This window comes from Trichosurus vulpecula, chromosome 5 (assembly GCF_011100635.1).
Source record: "Trichosurus vulpecula isolate mTriVul1 chromosome 5, mTriVul1.pri, whole genome shotgun sequence".
NCBI classification, from domain to species: Eukaryota; Metazoa; Chordata; class Mammalia; order Diprotodontia; family Phalangeridae; genus Trichosurus; species Trichosurus vulpecula.
In genome coordinates, this window is record NC_050577.1 from 73,475,238 (window position 1) to 73,498,048 (window position 22,811).

A 22,811-nucleotide genomic window follows, 5' to 3' on the forward strand; every position below is an offset into this window, starting at 1 on the left:
GAAATGTACTGACCAATTTCCTAAATACATATTTTTTTCATATATAAATATTACACAATTTATGATGGAGGAGAGGGGAACCAAAATTAGATTACTGACAAAAATGGAAGGCGACCATTATTACCCACTATCCCAATGCTACCCTCAATGTACTGAAGCGTTCTGCTTCTTTCCAGGCTTCTTATTATGAGTTTCCTTCCACTGTTCATACCCTATTAAATAGATTTCAGTCTAATTAATTACCCTGGTATGAAATCACCAAAAGCTCCTGCTCTTCTAGGTACACATAGGCTCATTAGCATTAAATTTAAAAAATTACAGAAATATGATGTTTTCAGGTTTCGGGATCAATCAGGCAATATAATTTAAATATTACGTGACAAGGTGTGAGTGCATATTTCTTTAACTATAAGAATATGTATTTTGAAAAAAATACAGAGAAGATCACTTTATAAAAGGAAAATCAAATACTGAGGGACATAGCCTTTTTGAAAGGTTTGCTTAGTGTGAAGCCCTAATTTAGTTCCTTTTGCTTAGTATGTAACTGTTCTATTAATGACCAAATTATAAATAAAAACTGCACTTGGTCAAGATTTGCTCAAAAGAAGAAATACTGCAGTAGTGAATTATGTTAAGCCTTCTAAAGATAATTAAATATGGCATATTTTCCAAATTTGGAGCTTCTGAGAGATATAGTTCTTTTTAGAAAATATTGCAAGTATTTTCATTCTGAAAAAGACTCCATCTGAAAACTCCAAGTAAAATAAATGTGCCAATTGGGTTAAAGTCTAGTTAGCTAGAATATTAAATTTTATAACCATAACTTACACATTTACTCTTTTTCTAACAACTTACCATCATGCAGTTAGTATACTTATTCTAAGAAAACTCAACAAAATAAAACTTAAATTTTATTAACAGTAGGATACTACTCCTTTAGTTTAACTGTCATTTGTGATAAGACAAAATTCAAGATTGGTGAGTGACCCATTCTATTAGTCTATTCTAAAGGGGGAAGAGCAGCTCCAACATTGATACTGAAGGACAAACAACAACATTTGTAATAAGAATAGAAAGGGAAGTGCTATGGTTATAGATCTAAGCACAGGGCAAGGGTAAACAGAAAAACCACTCATTTATTTTTCTATACTAATCATTAATCCAAATTCAAAATAAGAATAATTCCAATATATTCATCAACCAGAAGTTTCTTTTAAAGGGAACTCAAACAATATTTTCATTAATAATAAAATTTACTATATAATAAAGGGAAGACATCCCAATATTGTATATTCAATATTTACATATTCTGTTATTGTGGATTACAAGTACAAAGAAAAGTCTGGCTCCTCATGTAAAATCAAGAATAACTTTTAAAACAATCTTGTTAACATCTTAATTCAGAAATAAGACACTTGACCTGAATGGCAGGTATCAGGAAAAAAGTCACTTTCTACTTTTGGTTATAATATCACAGCCTTGAACATAGCCATTAACTCTGAGACAAGCAGTCACTTATGCCTCCTGAATTGCAGATAATCTTAATTCCATTTATTTCCCACCACTGCCCAGAATACAAGAGTAAGTTAGACTGATGAGAAATCAAAATCTATGTGGTAGTCCCCCTCTGGAAATTATCTACAAAACTGAAATATTACATGCTGACAACAAATTCCTGTACAAAGTTTGTTTCTTTGAAAATCAATTATTTTTTGAATCACCAAGACAAATGGAAAAGTACTACGTTTTAAAGATATGGGGTAAGTTATCAAATTAGCAAGATATTATATATAAATATAACAGTTTGTATTTGTGTATGTTCACACACCTATAATAGCATATATATTACCTGTTCTTGCCTTTCCAGCCACTTGTCCACCATGGGATGACTGGCACTCAATGATGAGCGAGCATTATCTCTCTGAAACTGGTTATTCCAGTTACTAGTATCCCGTGGGAGGCTTCGGTAGTTTTCATCTTTCTATTCCAAAAGAAACAAAAAGGTGTCTTGTAATAAACCAGGTCTTGCAAATTAACACTGCAACTGGTTTTTGCTTTGTTCGGTTTGTTTTTGATAGTGCACACACGAAACTCCACAAAGATCAGACAAAATAGTTGTTCAAGAAATAAGATCTTCTATCCATGTTACTTCCATGATTGGGATCCATTTGGTCCTAATTAGCTATTAGGAGAGCTTAGACACCTATATAATACAGCACTCTCTGTTACTTCTCAAGTTTTAAGACTACAGAACTATCAGAAGGTGGCTATCACAACAGAAAGTTGTCCTAATGGCTATACATACTCATGTTCATTATTAGGTATATGCACCCAACAAATATAATCAACTAAATAGACACATTAAAATCCTACTAAATTCAATCTTGTCCTTCATAGTTTCTTTCAAAATATTTATGAACAAAAGAAAAAAAATGTTCACGGGCTCGTCACTTAAATATCCCCCCCCAATTTTTTCTCATTGATTATTTCTCTTCCACTCTGTCTTTATGGCCTTTGACAAGCTACTCAATATCTTGGGGTCAGAATCTATTCATTGGTAAAATGAAGGCATTTAACTTCATGATTTAGAAGGTCTCTTCCATCTCAAAAGCCATGATATTGTTTTCCATTTCAGAATTAGCCCCTGAGGCATTTGTAGGCATGTCTACATTTTTTTCTAGTCATATATATGAGCAGCACATTTTGGGGAATAGTCATCAATAGTATCTTCCTTAGCAGAACTAATTTAGATGATGAGATATAGCATTCTGCAGAAGACTATTTAATTATCAGTAAATGCTCCTGCATATAAGAAAATTTAAATATTCTTTCATTCCCCCAATACAACTGACAAATCTGATAAATTTCTTGAAATCAGAACTCATATTGAATACCACGCACTGAAAACTAATTTTCATTATTCTGAGGGGTACTAGAAGTAGGGTATATTGTAATGGTACAATGACTAAACCTGAATCTTGCCTGCAGTGCAGTAGAGGAAGCTATTGCCTATGAAATTTCCCAGTCAGCAGATTCCCACTAAATGAGAGATCCATTGCTGGGAAATGATTGCTAATATCCTTGTTAGAAGTCATAGCACTTTTTCAGTCAAGTTCGAGCCATGTAAACAAAGACTTTAAAGGTGGGGGGCGGGGCGGAGGGGAATGAGGTGAGGAGATTGTGCAGTACTGTACTTAAACCAAACAGGCAGATTCTAAAACACCAAGACATCACTTTGCAATCTCTGCTTAGAAAATATACTTATGAGGTAGGTAGTGTAATAATTATTATCTGTACTTGATAGATGGGAAAATTTGCCTCAGTAGCTTAAAGGCTTCTCGATATTCACATTACCAGTAAGAGAAAAAGCTGAGGTTAAAGTATAACTTTTGACCACAAGCTCAGTTCTCATTCCATTGCAAAGAGAGTAATAACTTTATGAAACCTAATAACCAAAATGCATAGAGAAATATAAACAGCCTCTAAAAGTATAGAAAAATTTATTCATGATGAAGACATTAAAGGATAATGACAGAATCAGACTAAGTCAAGTCTTTAAGATTGATATCATGGAGAAAAATCATTTCTTCCTGGAGCATATGTTATAATATGGAACCAGAGACAAACACCAGAGAACACTGAACTGGATGAAAAACTGGTTCTGCCCAGTGGCAATAATTACTATATTCTTAACCAAATGTGCTGCTCCCTCCCAAGGCAAGCAATCTGATATAGCTTATGCACACGCAATCATGTAAACATATTACCACATTAGACATGTAGTGAAAGAACAGAACAAAAGGGAAAAGCCATGAAAAACAACAAAATTGAAAATAATATGCTTTGATCTGCTTTCAGACACTATAGTTCCTTCTCTGGATGTGTATAGCATTTTCCATTATAATCTTTGGAAATTATCTTGGATCATTGCATCGCTGAGAAGAGCTAAGCTAATCATAGCTGACTGGGCATAATGTTGCTGTTACTAATTTACAGTGTTCTCCTGGTTCTGCTCACTTCACTCAGCATCAGTTCATGTAAGTTTTTCCAGGTTTTTCTGAAATCTGCCTGCTCATCATTTCATATAGCACAATACTATGAAAGCACTTTCTAAACCAATTGTTGCTGCTAATTATGAGTTATGAACTTTGGTTACTAGGAGACTTAAGATAAGAGCTACACTTTATCATGAACCTTTATAATGAACACAAGAAATGATGCATCATTTTGTTAGCCCTTTTTATTTAATGAGGAGATTAAGAATTTTTGAGACTTATGTGGTAGTGAGGTGATTTTTTCCTTTAGTAACTTTATATATCACATTTTAACATTATTTCAGAGCACAGCATTTTGATGATACACACTTTTCCAGTTCAATATCTATGATGCTATCAGGCTTTTTGGTGTCCCCAGTGCTTAGCATGGTGCCTGACATATAGTAGGTGCTTATAATTGATTGATAATTACATTTTCTCATGAAAATTTGGGGGAAAAGGAGGGGGGATGTTTAGAAGATCTAGGGAGACTCTGGTAACAGGAATTTACTTTAAGGAAACTATTGTGAATGAATAATTCATTATAACTATACAATCATAGAACCAGGGTACGTTGTGTGATTCACTGGAAAGAGCAGTGACAATGGAATCAAAATGCTGGGTCTCGAATGTTACATCTGACACTACCAGTGTGACTCCCAAACTCTTGTGGTCTTAGTTTCCCTCTAAAATTTGAAGGTTGGCTTAAATGGCCTCAGAGGCCTGTTCCAGCTCTAAATGTAGGAACCTTTGATCGTCATTATCTCTATCCAATTTAAAAAACAATCACAGTATTCCAAATAAAGCTACCAAACATCCATGGTACAACTAAGCAATCATATTTCCATCTAAAGAATATGCTTTTACTCCATTTTAATCAAGGAAGTTGTAATATACCAGATCACAGGATTGTAGATTTAGAAATAGAAGTTACTTTAGAAGGAATATAATCCAAATTCTTCATTTAACAAGAGAGGAACTGGGTCCCAAGGTCAGACTGGTAAGTAGCAGAATGGCAGCTAAACCTAAGTTTTCTAATCCTAAATCCACACCGTGATATATAATTAAATAAGTCAGAGCTTCATAAAAGTCTTATTAAGGCAGCTACTGATGATGAACAAAAGGTGCGGCCTATAACAGGATAATCCCATAGTTTAGGATTTATGGAATGAAGTTTTATCCATGGGAGTGAGGAAGACAGTGAAAAATTCAACATTATATTAGCTCTGACTTAACATGGAAGTTCTAACAGATTAAAGAATGAAGTGATTGCTTATTACATTAGTAATAATGGTGGTAGTAGTATTACACTACATTTTTACTCAGTTTTCAATTTGCTTATGTGTAAAAATTAGTCATTCAATTATAGTATGAAAATTGTTAACTAAGATTAATGAGCATCCCTCAAATATTCTAGCAGCCTGTTCTAAGACTGGACATATTTTCAAAACTATAAGCAAGACTATATGAACAGTTTGCATGTCTGCTAGAAATTCAACCATATGTACTTTCAAGAGAATACCACTGCCATGGATCAGCTGGTCACAATGCTGGTTATAAGTTTGTAATGAACTCTTTTTCCCAATTATATCAGGAGACTCTAGTAGTACACAGACACAAACAAATAGGATGAGGCATCTATATTGTATATGGTAAGCAAGGTCTAAAAATAGAGCAGCCATGTACTATTATCCATTATAGGCTTTGAGCCTTTAGACATGTGAGACAACACAAAATAGACAGTTCAACACCAAGGTGAGTAGAATTTTCTAGTAAAAAAATACTTACATATATAAAAATGTATTTTGGAAAGTGCCCCACCTTTATATTGAGTACTGCCCTCTAGTTTATACTGCCAATGTTACCACTTGTTAAGATTTGTAAACAAACCTAATCAATACTCTTAACAGTTTTACATCATTGCACAATGACATTTCTATTACATTTTGTACAAAAAATAATGCTTGCAATTTAGTTCAATGAACATCAATGTTTGTCTCTAAAGTTTAAAATGTTCAGATTGGCATAATAGTTCTGCTTACCTTTTGTTTTCCTTTTTTCAAGGACGCGAATTAGGAAAATTTAAATGGTCACAAGCAACAGAGATAATTAATACACAATTTTTAGACAGCATTTGTTCTATCTCATCTATGCCAACTATCTTATATTCTGAAATCAGAGGCAAGGGGAAACATTTTAAAGACTTAACTCAGTACTTCTTACCCTACTAGCTCAAAAAATGAGCATGAAATAACTTCATACTGTTAATATATTCAAAATTTCTAACAGAATGTGTAACAAAGTATGTTTTCAATTTAGGACATTAAAACAGAAGGGGAATATAGGAAATACTAAATAGAAGAGAATTAAAGAGAACAATCTCTAGGACTTTTTTGTCATTTGGAGGGGAAAAAACATCTGTTAGTGAACTGGTCACTAAAACCTTTGGGATTTGCTGCTCAAATCTTCCTTTCATTCTTGCATGTGTAGTGGTATTTCCCACCCTCTCCTCTAGATAACCACTTACAGAATGTGCTTTCCTCTGGCTAGTCTTTATTAGCATTCCCCTTCTACTCTTAGTCTGACTAGGAATATTAATATACCCCAAATGTATGTATATTGATATTCCTAGGGATAGTCTGAATAAAGACTTGGGAAAAATTATCTATACTGCTCTACTCCTTCTCTGAAGCACTTTCTTTGTAAGATATCACTTCTTCCTCTGTTTACCTAAGTGTATGGTGTCTATAATTTAGGTTTTTTAATAAAAAATTCTATTTGACTGGAAGCTTAGTTAACCATCAAAGGCTCCTAAAAGTGAGATTGTATCTTATATTGAAGGAAGGCAGGGAGGAAGGGAGGAAGGGAAGGGAAGGGAAGGGAAGGGAAGGGAAGGGAAGGGAAGGGAAGGGAAGGGAAGGGAAGGGAAGGGAAGGGAAGGGAAGGGAAGGGAAGGGAAGGGAAGGGAAGGGAAGGGAAGGGAAGGGAAGGGAAGGGAAGGGAAGGGAAGGGAAGGGAAGGGAAGGGAAGGGAAGGGAAGGGAAGGGAAGGGAAGGGAAGGAAGGAAGGGAAGGGAAGGGAAGGGAAGGGAAGGGAAGGGAAGGGAAGGGAAGGGAAGGGAAGGGAAGGGAAGGAAGGGAAGGGAAGGGAAGGGAAGGAAGAAAGGAAGGAAGGAAGGAAGGAAGGAAGGAAGGAAGGAAGGAAGGAAGGAAGGAAGGAAGGAAGGAAGAAAGGAAGAAACAAAGAAAGAAAAAGAAAGAAAGACAGACAGACAGACATGGAGTGTGTGTGTGTGTGCGCGCGCGCGCGTGTGAGAGAGAGAGAGAGAGAGCGCATGTGCCTTTTCCTTCGTAACAATGAAACAACAGTTGCTACAGTCTGATATTGTTTTTCGGGGGGGGGGGGGGGTGGTAAGGAGTGATGGTGTGGGGGAGTGGTAAGGGGAGACACAGACTTGTGATTTCATTGATATAAGGAACTCCTAGTGTTGAAATTCCCTCTATCAATGCAGAGTGGCAATTCATCTATAACATAAAGTCTTAGAGAGTTGCCTAAGGCAGTGAGAAGCTAAACAATTAATTCGTGAACATATAGTTAGTTTAATGTCATATGCAGGACTTGGAACCAGGTCTTACTCCAAAGTATTTGTTGTAGTACTCCCTGCTTTCCCTACTAGATAGTTTCTCCATCCCCTTTAAAATCACACACATGAAGCAGAACCCCCTCTACTTCTTATTTCTTAGTCTCACAAGGCCTGGGGCCCTCAATCAATAGTTAATAAAGATTTAGATACTTACTAGCTTGTGACCCTGGACAAATCATTTAACCCAGTTTGCCTCAGTTTCCTCATCTGTAAAATGAATTGGAGAAGGAAATGGCAAACCACTCCAGTATCTTCACCAAGAAAACCCCAAATGAGGTCATGGAGAGTCAGACACAACTGAAATGACTCAACAACAAGCACCTCTTATAAGCCAGGCACAGTGCTAAGCTATAGAGACATAGGGAAAAAAAGAAAGACAGTCCCTGCCCACAAGTTTACATTCTAATAAAGGAAGACAATACACAAAACAAATCACAAAAAGCGAAGGAAAGAGAGGCTCCAGATACCCTGGGAGTCAAAACCAAGGAGAGCAGCCCATGAGAAATGGAGTTAACTCTCTGAAAAAGCCTGAGTCCTCTATAAAAAGAAGCTTTGGGAGGAGCTTATGGCTCCACCCTCCAGCCTTCCAACCAGAGGAGAGAGACAACTGAGGGTGCTGAGGAGGTGTTGAGTCTCAAAACTGAATCAACCTCCATGATGTTGAGATTTCAAGTGATGAGCTTATTCGGGGGGCAAAACCAAGCCAAGCAGCTCATGGAGAAAAGCCCCCTCTACCTTGATCATAAGCCAGTCTCAGCCACCTTCCTGGTGTGTGTTTGCCTTCTTTCCCTGAATGTGTCTTGGGAATTACTCTGAGAATTTATTCAAACTGACTTTTATATGCAAAGTCATTATAGGTCAGACCAATTTTCCACCCCCACCCTCACCTATCAAACCTATCACACAAAGGCTTCTATATTTTTCAGTAAAAATTTCCAAAAGTAGCTAACATGTATTTTTTTTGTGTGCTCAATTATGACACACATCTCTATGTCAGAGAATAATAAGTGTGTTTCTATGTGCATATGTGTGCATGTGCATGCACACACTGGTGCAGCGGGTGCTTGATACAATTTCCTCAAAACTTATCATAGACAGGTCAAAAAGACCTTAAATTCACAAGGCTCTCAGAATGTGCAACAGAAAAAAAAAAAAACAGTGACACAAAGACTAGGCTTATTAAGAAGTAAAGGTTTCCTTGTTCATTCCAGCTGAGTGTGTAAACATGGCTAATGGGGAAGCTCCCCTTGTTCTCATGCAGGAAGCATCAGCCTTGACTGGAAGACTACTTCACCACGACACATTTTCTACTCCCTGACTAACAAGTGACTTCTTAGGGAGAGAAGGGGGCACTACTTGGCCACTTAAGGACAGCAGGATAATCATCCACTAAAACAAGGAGAGCACCTATTGATGCTACATTGTTTTTAGGTCCCACTGTTCATAAAAATAAACACAAAAACTCAGTGAAAAAGGAAAATGTAACCATTTTTATTCCCATTTTATAGAGGGAAAATTACTTGGGCATGACAATAAAGCTGGCAAAGATATGATACCCAAGTGTTGTAACTCTTAAGTCCAGCATGCTTTGTACTGAACCACATTATAGCATAAATCATTAGTTACACATGGATATGTGGCTATATGCAAGTACAAAATATTAAAGCATCTTTTATAAAAATCATCAGAAGGAGCAGGACTAACCTCATTATTCATGAATATTGAATCCCCCTGAGTTTTAGTCTAATGTTCCATTATGCATGGCTGCAAAGGAAATTATGGGTAGGGATTGCATCCTGTCCCATCTAACAACAATGATCCTTCCCCATCATACTATAAGAAAGATAATCATATTTTCCTCCTACTCCAAGATCCATTTGATGGTATGTGTTACAGGAGGGGGAAAAGGAGATATCACTAGCACCCTGAGTTTGAACTTATAATACATTTTAACTATGGAAACAACAGTATAAATATAACTGAAATGCAATACTCTAAAAAAAATTTAATGGCATTAATAAGTATTTGTGCTAGCCACAGAAACCTAACTGCCATTACTCACATGGATTCTAGGAATAAATAAATTTGTAGTTACAAATGCCCAACTTCCAAACAAGTTTTTTGGAATTCAACTTACCTATAAATTTTACAGCTATACTGTACAAAATTTTTTAAAAAATACACTAGTATGATATGCATAAGTATTATTTTCTATGCCTCCTATATTCCATTGTATTCACATATCTATGTTGTTAGGATTTGGGGATTAAACTCTTAAACTTTGCAATTACGATCAGTGAGTATTCATGGAAAAGAACTCGCTTTTCTATTTTCCATTTCTATGTTCATTTTTGCTCCAGAAAAGTCCCCAATGAAGTTGATGTTATTTCAGAGTCTATACTAAAAGAGAGAATTTAAATTGGTAACTATGGCGCATATACACATACATAAAAATCCATCTGCACGCTAAACAGAAACCTTCCAAAATAAGCCAAAATTACATTATGGATTCCATGAAGCCCTAGATTCTGCATTACATCCCTTTCCTACCTCTTAAGGTTACCCTTATCTTCTGAAAGGAAATATTGTAGTTTAATCATCTTCAAATACCTAAATTGTGGACTTGAAAACATTCTGAATAATAAAACTGATCAGACTTAAGATAAACAGAAAATATGTTTTGCTAGGCAGACTATTCTAAACGTCCTTTGCTGATACACTTTCTAAAAAGGAAGAATCAAAAAAGTTCAAAAGAAATTCTCCTAAAACTGGATTTCAAATGACATTTAGAAGTTTACTGGCCCACATTGTTTTTTCTTAAACCAGTCCAGCAACCCACCCATTTAAAAAAATGCAAGCAATAGAACTAACTCACTTTTTAAATATTATCCCACATGCTGTATAAATCATCATTTACCATGGACATGTGAGTATTTTCAGTAGATTGATTCTGAACCATTTTCATAAGCCCATAAGACAAGAGAAGAAAGTATGCTTTCATTAACTAACATTGAATACCACTGGGTTCCAACCTAATGCTCTGAAAGTTTTATGCACTGTCATACACATGGTGGGTGCTTAACAGATACTGATTAAATAACTGCACAGAATAGGAGTGACAGGTCATTTTCTTTCATTTACTACTCCAAAATTTAGACATCAAAATGGACACTGACATTACTTATTTTGACTAGAGCCTTCTGAAAATGACCACCCCTGAAGTTCAATGAATGAAGCTAATCTAAAAAGTCACTATCAGTTCAGAAAAAAAGTAAGAAATGGCTAAAAAGCATAGTTATAGTTCATCTCAATCACCTTATGCATACAAAATTCCAAAATTCAGAAATTCCATTTTACATAATCTTAAATATATCATCATTACAAGACTAATGACCAAATGAAACAATTATTGAAGCCCAGAATGATGAACATGGTATTTTACAGTTAATTTAACGATATCCACAGACATTAATAGTTGAAGAACAACACTCTAAGCAGTCCAAATAACAGGTTTGAAGTCTCTACAAAACCCATACTTCTGGTACATTCATGGGCAAAGATAAGAAATACAAATTTTTCTGAAATATCTTTCTTTTTCCCTGAAATTTTTTCTATGTAGTTTCTTATTTTGGAAAGAATTACCCTAATGTATACACTAAAGAAAAAAAGGGGGGGGGGACACCTAAGTTTTCTTCTTTTTAAATAGCATCTATGGAATGCTTACTTGAAAATGGTCCCTTAAAACAACTAAAATTAAAATTTTGTGAAATTTTAACCACTAAGCTTGGCCACAAAGAAAAAATATAAGATGCCTACCCTCACTTCTTTGCAGAGGTGGAGGAGGGAAGTTATGGATTTGACTCAAGGAATATAAGATCAAGGGCAGCTAGATGGCATAGCAGATATTGTGTCAGGCAGGGATCATCTTCCTGAGTTCAAATCTGTCCTCAGACATATAGACATGTGACCCTAGGAAAGTCACTTCGCCCTGTTTGCTTCAGTTCCTCATACATAAAATGAGCTGGAGAAGGAAATGGCAAATCACTTCAGTATCTTTGCCAAGGAAACCCCAGATGAGATCATGAAGAATTGGTCAAGACTGAAATGACTAAGCAACAACATATATACATATGTGTATGTATGTATGTGGGTATATACGTATATACCCACATGCACACACACACACACACACGCACACACACGCACACACACACACACACACCCATTCCTCCCTCCCTTCATCCCTTACCCTGCCCCCTCTCTCTGTGCTTCTCCTTCACTTAGGTAGAATAATAATATCATACAAGGAGAAAATTCTACTGTTCAACCAATCCAGGGAGAACAATGACCAAAACAATGATTCTTACCGAGGACAGGCAGTCAACAGCTGATGAAACGAGATCGAGCAGAACTTCTATAAGAGTAACCAGAACCACAAATACTGATTATTTTAATAAAGAATTTGAGGTTTAGAAAAGCTAGCAAAGAAGAATTACAGATTTCCATCACCAGGGCTTTTATTCTAGTGTTTTACCAGCTTGATTTTCTTTTAAGCATAATAAAATTTTTTGTTGTTTGCAAAGAGAACTTAACCTTGTGAATTCATTCCTATAATGAAAGAGAAATGCAGAAAAAATGTTTATCCAGGCAATTCCTCTTTACATCAATAATTGTAGGTACAAAAATATTTCCCAAGGTTTAGGGCTTGAGTTTTTATCACTATGTTATAAGGTAATGTTCAAAGTGTTTTTACACACTTTAGATAAGTCACTTTTGTCATGAGAGTTTTAAACTAAAACTTATTTGCCATTTACCCCCTTTATTATACATGCTCAGTGACATGTAGATCATGGAATTACTTTTAGATTAGTGAGAGACTCAGGAGTACTGATCCTGCCAGAAATAAGTATTCAATTTGAAAGCTCCTCATATACACAGGTACCCAGGAAGAATTGCAATGAATTCTAGGAATAAGTTTCCTGTTGCTATGCTTCACAAAATGAAAATCCCATCTTAGTGTGTCATAATAGTAGAATCAGGCCATCTAGGTGTTATTTCACAAGTAGATATGACCTACTGTTGACATGGTCAGCTATTACACCTAGGAATGTAGCTTTGAATGAAGGCAGTGGGCTTAAAAAGACCTCTCCACACATTTATCGGATACATAGGTTCTACCTCCCTGGCAGGGTTTTAGTCAGCTGAAAAAGACCCAGAGGTTAAAGTGAGTTCAAGTAACATAACCTCATTGATTCTAAGATTGTTCCCCCCCCCCAAAAAAAATGTCCTAAGATCCCCTTAGCACTAAGTGGTTCTAACAATTTCAGACTCAACTCCATCTTCCAAGAAAAAAGAAGCAACCTAATCAGGTTAGAAATGTCAGCAGTCAATAGATCAATAGATCTGAAAGGGTCCAAGGCTCCAGAAAGATCCAGGCTCATTTCTACATATTTCACAGTCACAGAACCTTAGGGTCAGAAGAACCCTAACCTGGCCCAATGCTCTCATTTTTCAAATAAAGAAACTGATTTCCAGAAAAGTTAAGTCAAGAAAATTTACTAGAATCATCTGGCCAGTTAATTAATAGCAGAGTCTTCTCTAGAACCCTTGTTTCCTGATTCAATCCCACTCCTTCAAAGTATCTCAGCTTTACTACTTTTTAGTATCCCCAGCACTTAGTAGGATGCCTGGCACATAGTAAGTGTTGTTTTAAAAAAAAATGCTTATTTACTGATTGGTCATTTGATTCCAACCTTATACTCCTAAACTTCTTTGTTTTTAATCCCCTTTTTTTTTAATTAGGAATTAACTGAGCAACATTCCCCCCACTGGCTAATATTGACAAAATGTTACTCTATCATACATTTTACTAATGCTCTAATCCTAATCATATGTTTTCATCACCTCCCATCTCATCTCTAGTCCTCCCTAACCTTGCTTATCTATTTCCAAATGTATTTTAGATTGATTTTTTAAATTCTTCTTCTGTTCTCAAATTTCTTATTTGTTGAAATCTGGCCTGGCCCTGAGACTGTCTCCTGCAATCCTCTTCCTTTCTTTCCCCCATTCCCTCTGACTCAATAGTCAACTCCTCCCTGAGAGCCAAGAGGAGGATGCCCTCTATGCTGTCTTTCAAACTATCCTTCTACCTCTATTCCTCAACAACATTTCTTATTTGAAGTTCAAAATGGCATTTTAGCCCTTTCCCATTATTATTATTGACATCTGCCTCCCTCCAGACCACTCTCTCGACTTCCTCATTGACTTTAGCACTGAACTCGCAGACATCCTTTCCAATCCATCCTTTGTCATCTTCCTCAGAAACTTTAATATTTATGTAGATCATCAAACCCTCAACCTCCACAGGTCATGACAATGTCCTTCTCCACCACACTACAGATACACAAGAGCACACATGACTTCATTAGGTCTCAGGACCACATCACTACTAAGAGCTGGATTTTTTTTAAATTTGCTTTAATGATACAAAATGTACCTTCTAACCCTCCCACCGCAATTAAAAACAAAAGAAAAACAAGTCATTTACAAACATGATTAGTCAGTCAAAACAAATTTCTGCATCACTCCTATCATTCATACATACATACAAAGAGAGGGAGGGTATCTCATCCTGCACTCTAAGTCCTTCACTCCTCTATCATAAGGTGGGCAACATGTTTGATCATTAGCCGTGAATCACGCTTCCTCCTCACTAGAAATCATTATCAGGCAGATGGCTTCAGCTTTGGTAATCAGCACCCCTCAGTTGCCTCTGCCCTATGACTGGAGGGCAGGAACGTGGAGCAAAAAACTCTTCCCAAAGCCTCCCTTTAAGGAGTGCTCAGAATTTTACAATAAGCAGCTCTCCTTGGTTTTGACTCTAGGAAACATCATGCTCACAAGTCAGGTAACCTCTAGTGCCCTGTCCCCTTTTCAGCTTCCTTTTGCATACTGTCTGCCTCCATTAGAATATAAGCTCTTGAGGGCATGGACTGTCTTTCTCTTTCTGATTTGTATCCCCAACAGCTTGGCACAGTGCCTGGCATATAGTAGGCATTTCTTGATTCTATGGTATTGGTTATTGACTTTATGAAGTTTATGACCAGCCAGTTCCATAGGCATGGAACTAAGATTGAGATAAATTTTTGGCAGGAGGGAGCTAAGGAGAGAAAATGAAAGCCCTCTAGCTGACAAAGGACGAGAATTCAAATCTCAAATCTTGGTAAACTATAAAACTACTAATCTGTTCAACATTCCACAAATTCCCTTATAGTACTTCATAGTAAATTCTTCTCACACAGAGATTATTCAAAGGTGGGGTGATGCAAGTCTGTGCTTGCTGCCCTATGAAAGATTTGAGACTTGCGTAATGCAGAAAGAATGACAGAGTTGAGTACCTGGGAATTTGAGGGGCACATGAGTAAGCCAGGACCTACACTTGCTGGTTGAGAGAAAATTATATGGTGATGGCATAGAGGTACCACACAAAGTAAAACAGGAATAAGCCTCTCTTTGTGTCCCTCCTTGCCATCAGCTCAAAGAGAGTAAGACATCTGCAAATTTGTAACACTAAATTAATTTTTGAAGGGCACAGTAATTTTCCCCCCAACTTATGGAGAATAGGGCCAAAGCTTGAATAGCAAGCTAATGCCTACAGGCTGACCTATCTGAGGCACAAAACGTAGAAAATAACACTTTGAAAACTGCTCTTTCTTCCTGGTTGTGAAGTTAGGCATTTTGTGTTTTAAACATGCAACCAATATATGCTGCCAAAATTTTCTATTCTTTTTTCTATAACTCTATTTCTAGAGGTAGTCTTCTCCAGATTCAGCAACATATTTCACAGTGTAAAAGCTGGGTCAAAATATTTCTAGAGAAGGAAAAGAAGAAGAAAAGAAATTCACACATTTATCTACTCCTAATGTCAACTCCCTATAATACCATTCTTTTCTATTCTACTCATATTTTCATTTTCCCATTCCAAAGATTTCTCACCTCAGATTTTTGCCAACACAATAAATATTAATTTTATTTATCTTCAAACTGAAGCCAAGGAAATAAACATGCTCTTCAAAATAACCAATCTAGCTACAAATGTAAGTTAAGTACTTCTATTCTCATCTTCCTTTTTTTTTTTTTTAAAGGAACTGTAATTTCAAATGGAAGAAATGGCCTGGCAGTTCCAGTGTGATATTTTTTTGTGGAAATTCTTACTTAGTATAAAGATCTGAAAACTATATGTTAGTAATTAAACTTCATTAAAAGCTTCCCTTTAAATTAGAGTATACTTCCTTAGTTTCCATTCTCAGTTTTGGGTGTTTAGAGACATGTTAACCTTTAGAAAACAATTGTTCATTGCCTCTTCAAAATTCAAACTTGCTTTAGTAATTAGCTTACCCCTCAATATGACTCACTCATGGACAGTCCTCCCTGTTTATACTCAACTAGCAGCACAACATATTAGAGCCAGAGGAGACCTTGGAGATCATCTCATCTAAATCCCTTTACAGCCAATGGCTGAGCCAGGAACAAATGCTTGGTTTCCAGTCCAGTTTTTTCTTTTTCCCCATCACTACACTAATCTACCTTCACATGCATAAAATTAAAGAAAATGATACCACAACCTTCTAAGAGCATTAAGCCAACACCATGTCCCTTTACTCTACCAGCTTCAAAACCCCATCTTCTCACACAGAATATTACATCACGTTTGCCGAGTCTAGAATAACGTTGTCTGGGCAGAATCATTATTTTTATTCATGCTGAGCCTTTTGAAACTTAATAAATTGTGATTCCAAATAATTTCTGAAAATGTGGCTAAGGAACTTGTTTGAAAAATGTCTAGTAAAAGCCCAGTAAGAAATCTCAGTGAATGGAAACACAAACAGGACTCCTTCCCCCAAAGATGGTTTTATGCCATAATAATAATTGGGGCCAGCAATTAATAATAAAGAATTCTGCTACAGGGAGAAAAATGTGTTCAGAAAATCTAATGAAGAAATCACTGGAATTTCTCAAGTGTTCATTAATAAGGAGAAAGTATGATATCATTGAATCAGTAATCTATACCATGAAAATTGTAAAAGGAATGGAGAAAGAAGAATTTATACAACATTTCAAAACCAAAACTGAACTACATTAATGTCAGTGTAATAACTTAATTAATAATGTTACAAGGTAATATTAACAAAACTAAAATATTTTCAACCAAGAAGAATATAGTTCTCTTTGTCAGCATGACAGATTTTTATTTTCAAAATAATACTAATACATGTCATAATTTCTAAGAGGCAATATAATAGCCACAGTAAGTTTAAAATTAATGACTAGAAGAAATGTATGAAAAAAGACAATTTAGTGGCAATACATCATTCTTGAAAATTCAAAAAGACTTTGCAAAAATCCAAAGACAGCATGCACTGTGACTCATAGATAGGAAAAACTGAAGTAACTGCTATTAAAGGACATAAGATACAACAAGGCAAGTAGAATCCAAAAACATGTTTCTCCCAAGGCTCCATACCAGAGAATCCTGTATGTACATGAATCAAGTATTCTGTGTGATTGACAAAAGCAACACTGATTTACTATATTCCCTATCCTGCTAGCACTCTTGCCATTAATGAGATACTAATGACACGAGGAAACACCACCATATTGGGTTCCTCTCTCATCTCTATAAAGCAGTTTCTAGGTCAAAACACGGTTTATTCCGGTTCTGTGGCATCCCTGAGCACACAAATAATGAGCAGAGCTTACAGATTGTCAAACAAGCAACTGCCACTAAGATTTATACTCGAATGACCAAGTAAAGGAAACAATGAAAAGGTGAACAGCATAGGGGGCACTAAGTAGCCAACAATGACACAAACTCCAAAAAACAAAATGTCTAAGACTTGTAGGATTTGCTTTCTATGTACTACCATTCCATCGAAACAGTATTATTATTATTACAGTTGATATAAGACAACATAGGGCAATAGACAGAGAAGTGGCCTCTAAAGCAGAAGACCTGGGAATCAGGTCCCATCTCTGATGTAGATTGGCCATGGGACCTTAGGGAAGTAAAACAACCACCTCAGACCTTAACTTGCTAACCTGAATTAGCAGCAGAGTTTCCTTACCAGGTAATTCCCCATCCTATAGTCAGTAAATGACTGATCTAGTTTCAATTCCTGTTGTAACTGATAGTTAATAAGGTGCCTTATGATTTACAAAGTGTTCTGTACACATGATGATTCAATTGATTCCTCTTATGTTACCCTATGCTACCCTACCCCCAAAACAGAATGTAGCTATCTGTGCCTTGTTTTTCCCTGCACTGCCCCAAATGTACAAATGATACATAAATTAATTTTATGTAATAATACACAAAATCCATGCATGTTTCACTTGTATAAAGGGGACATAGTTAAAACCTTATGAATAATAAAAAAAACCCAGGCTCCATAATAAGCCCAATGAATAATACCTGAGAGGATCAAACTCATAAGCATAAATTTTGTATTTGAATACATGAAAGGTGATGAAATCCTGGAAATTGTCGCAGAAAAGGCAAAGATCTAAAAAGGTAAATAACAGTTATTGCAGACTTCAAAGTAGAAGATAGAAGAAATGGAAAAATTTTCTTGTTGCTGTTTTTAGACTTGACCCACAATTTTGTTGATGTTTATAACTCCCAATGGGGAAACCAACTCTACCGATTCCAATTGACATATATCCTAAAATTTATATTTTTGAGAGCTGTCTGGGGTACTGAGAAGTTCAGGGACTTGGCTAGGGACATGCTATCAACATATCACAGATGAGATTGAACCCAGATCCTCCTGACTACCAAACCATTTCTCTCTTCACTATAACCATACTGCCTCCATACTAATAGAACTATGACCTACTTAACTTCCCTTAATGGTCTGAAGTAGAATTACCATCTCATCATACAAAAAAAGAAGGGGGAAATTTGTTTTCTAGACACCTATAACATAAAATTCAAACACTGCAGGATAAACTACAAATCCCTTCCTCAGCAGGGTTTTCCTTAAATCTATCACCTCACAAAATTAAACCCAGCAAAAGGTAATTTCCAAAGACAACATGTCATTCTAAAGCAGGTGGCATCTTAGATATCCCTCCTATGGTTCTGATGATCATTATGACTGGCAGCTATGCTAGCCTCACAAATAAGTGTATTATCTTTTAAGCAGCCAACTAGTAATATATTGTTTGTAAGTCAATAGTAAAGTGGAAATTTTAAACTCATTAGTACTTTACTGGGTCATCATATACATTATGAGAAAAGGCCAAGAGAGCAACAGATAAAAGTAGAGGAAGAGAGGATTAGAGAGTAGGAAAGAATAAGAAGAAAAAATACAATAAAAGGAATAATAAGATATGAGGGTCTAGTAGTAATAGAATACAAAGGAGAAGTATATCAATAGCTTCCTGCCCAGAAAGACCTGGAAAGTTAAAGAAATCTTCCAAAAATGAACTAAAATTTTCCATAGAATGATGAGCCACTTTAGCATCCTGATAACATATGGATAATGCAATGCCTTAGCTTGCTTCACAAATGGTACAAATTTGCTGTAAGAATCAATGGAAAAGCAGGTAGTAAGTGAACCTCCAGTACAAGTTATTTTAGTTAGGAGGGTTAACTTTCTGTCTCTATTTCTAATTAATGGAATTACCTAGTCATCAATAGAAAATGAAGCAAATGCTCCATAAAAATGTCTTTAATCTTGGTCACCAATAACTAGTACATTCCTAGCATGGCAGGTAGAGGCAGAACAGGGTAATAGACTGAGTCAGATGATTTGGGCTGGAATCCCAGCTTCAATAAGGCTTCCACTAGACCTGCCTGAGGCTTGATTTCTTCACATATAAAACTGAGATAATATTTGTACTACCACGTTTACGGTGTTATTTTGAGTAAAGTGCTTTGTAAAATGTATAGCACTATATAAACATGAATTAATGTAATTATTATTAGGATTACAGACTCAAAACATTTCTTGACAAGGGAGAGAAAAGTATAAATAAATGCTACTAAGGTACTCATTTCTTCATGATATCTATTTAATTGCAGCTTCTGCCATGACCCTCAAAGTGACTGGCAGCAGTCTGGAATACCTCCAGCCATCATCATCAGAAAGAAGTGTCACAAACTTCTCAAAACAAACAAAAATATACTCATGCTAACATTAAAATAACCTTATAAGATTCATGTGTTTTTGTGTGTGGGCACACATTAAAGAGGAAAAACAATTAAAAAAAAACACCATGTTTGAGTTGTAGGAGGCCAGAGGGGAACATAAGTAGACCTGAAGAAAAAGGAATTTGAATATTATCTCCAATTATGTGCTAAATGTTCACTGGAGGCTTTAAGCCATCACTCTAACAAGACAAGCTGATCATGACAAAATAAATATCTGACATGAATTGCAGCATTTTCTTGCACTAAAATATGTACATATAGGTTTTAATCCTAGCTCCATTGACCTCCAGAATATCGCATTCCAAGCCCTTCGATCTCTTAATGTAGAAGCTGCCAGATCTTGGGTTATTCTGATTGGGTTTCCACAATACTCAAATTGTTTCTTTCTGGCTGCTTGCAATATTTTCTCCTTGATCTGGGAGCTGTGGAATTTGGCGACAATATTCCTAGGAGATTTCTTTTGGGATCAATTTGAGGAGGGGATCGATGGATTCTTTCAATTTCTATTTTGCCCTGTGGCTCTAGAATATCAGGGCAGTTCTCCTTGATAATTTCTTGAAAGATGATATCTACGCTCCTTTTTGATCATGGCTTTCAGGTAGTCCAATAATTTTTAAATTATCTCTCCTGGATCTATTTTCCAGATCAGTGGTTTTTCCAATGAGATATTTCACATTGTCTTCCATTTTTTCATTCCTTTGGTTCTGTTTTATAATATCTTGATTTCTCATAAAATCACTAGCTTCCACTTGCTCCAATCTAATTTTTAAAGTGGATTTTCAATAAAATAGAGGACTTTCAAGCTTTCTCAGTGAAAAGACCAGAACTGAATAGAAAATTTGACTTTCCAACACAAGAATCAAGAGAAGCATGGAAAGGTAATCAAGAAACGGAAATTGCAAGGGACTTACTAAAGTTGAACTGTTTTGTTTACATTCCTACATGGAAAGATGATGTGTATGATTCATGAGACCTCAGTATTAGGGTAGTTGAAGGGAATATGCATATATATGTATATATGTTTATGTATATATATATAAGTGAATGTGTATGTATGTATATATCTATGTGTATATGTATGTATGTGTATGTATGTATATATATATGTGTGTGTGTGTGTGTGTGTGTGTGTGTGTGTGTGTGTGTGTGTATATATACACATGTAAAAGAGAGAGCAGACACAGGGTGAGTTGAAGATGAAGGGAAGATATCTAAAAGAAATAAAATGAAATTAAGGGATGAGAGAGCAACATACTGAGAGAGGGAGATGGGGAGAGATAGAATGGGGTGGATTATCTCACATAAAGGTGGCAAGAGGAAGCAGTTCTGTGGAAGGAGGGGAGAGGGCAGGTGAGGGGGGAACGAGTGAACCTTGCTCTCATCAGATTTGGCCTGAGGAGGGAATACCATACATACTCAGTTGGGTATCTTACCCCACAGGAAAGAAGAGGGAGGAAGATAAAAAAAAATAAAAGGGGGGGATGAAGGAGGGGAGGGCAGATGGGGGTGGAGGTAATCAAAACAAACACTTTGGAAAGCGGACAGGGTCAAGGGAGAAAATTCAATAAAGCAGAATGGGTTGGGAAGAAGCAAAATGTAGTTAGCCTTTCACAACATGAGTATTGTGGAAGGGTTATACATAATGATACATGTGTGTCCTAGGTTGAATTGCTCGACTTCTTAGGGAGGGTGGCTGGGAAGGGAAGAGGGGAGAGAACTTGGAACTCAAAGTTTTAAAATCAGATGTTCAAAAACAAAAAAAGTTTTTGCATGCAAGTAAAAAATAAGATACACAGGCAATGGGGCATAGAAATTTATCTTGCCCTACAAGAAAGGAAGGGAAAAGGGGATGAGAGGGGAGGGGGGGAGATAGAGGGGAGGGCTGAATGGGGAACAGGGCAACCGGAATATAAGCCATCTTGGAGTGGGGAGGAGGGTAGAAATGGGGAGAAAATTTGTAATTCAAACTGTTGTGAAAATCAATGCTGAAAACCAAATATGTTAAATAAATAAATTTAAATTTAAAAAAAAATATATGTACATATATAAAAAGCACTATTAAAAAGGCCCCCACTGTTGGGCTTTTGGAGTATTCAAGCCCTCACTGCCCATGGCAGCTATGTTGCCTATCCCCTGGTTTTGGCTGAAGACATAGGATCAATTATAGCATGTCAAAAATGCAAGCAGGTTTGGAATCATCATTTCTTAAGACTGTATTTTGCAAATATAGCACAAACTGTTTTTAGGAAAAACAGGAAAGTTATCTCAAATGAAACCTCCATCCTATTGTTGGATATAAATTCAATTATGAAATGTCATCTAGCTTATAAATCCAAGAAGATAGGAATCATGTGTTGTACTTCTTCTGGATTACCTATAATGTCTAGTACAATGCTTGCAAAAGGCAGATGTTATTTAAACTATTTCTGAAGGACCCCCATTCAAGACTATAACAGTTTAAATGCTTTACATACGACCTGGGAGAGAAAGGAAGGAAATTTCAAAACTATGTAGGTTTGAGTCAGTTTTGTCATATATATATTTTTTTATTTTACCAAAAACATTGCTAGATGGGGAAAAATAAGGCAACAGACTCTCTAATGGAATGGAGAAGGAAGCAACAAAGACTTAATTAGGAGAGTGTCTCTGCCAAGTGCTTGTATGTATCAAGGGTACTGGTAAGACATTAAACATGCCAAGAAACAAAGGAAAACAGAAATAATAAACCCAGGGGGTAAGAAACATTCCAAGGTCTGTAAAAAAAGGAAAAAAGAAGAAGAAGAAAGAAAAAGAATGAAAGGAATCCAAAGCACTTTTTTTTTTCCAGACACTTTCCCTATCCAAATTTGTGTTCCTCTTGGCAGCTAGTCAAAATGTCATTGGTGGGGTAAATTTTTTCTATACAAATTCTGCACAATTG

The 22,811-nt window shown here is 36.2% G+C and overlaps 1 protein-coding gene across 10 annotated transcripts in view; it reads right to left on the reverse strand.

The window, feature by feature from the left end:
• PARD3 (par-3 family cell polarity regulator) overlaps positions 1–22,811 on the reverse strand; it is a 721,872-nt gene that overhangs the window by 357,432 nt on the left and 341,629 nt on the right. For 7 of the 10 annotated variants that reach the window (XM_036761382.1, XM_036761377.1, XM_036761381.1 and 4 more), the window contains exon 5: positions 1,850–1,981. The exons of the other annotated variants lie outside the window; for them this stretch is intronic. In XM_036761382.1, the coding sequence (XP_036617277.1) occupies positions 1,850–1,981 (132 nt within the window). The remainder of the gene's footprint in view (positions 1–1,849; positions 1,982–22,811) is intronic. 10 annotated transcript variants of the gene reach the window in all.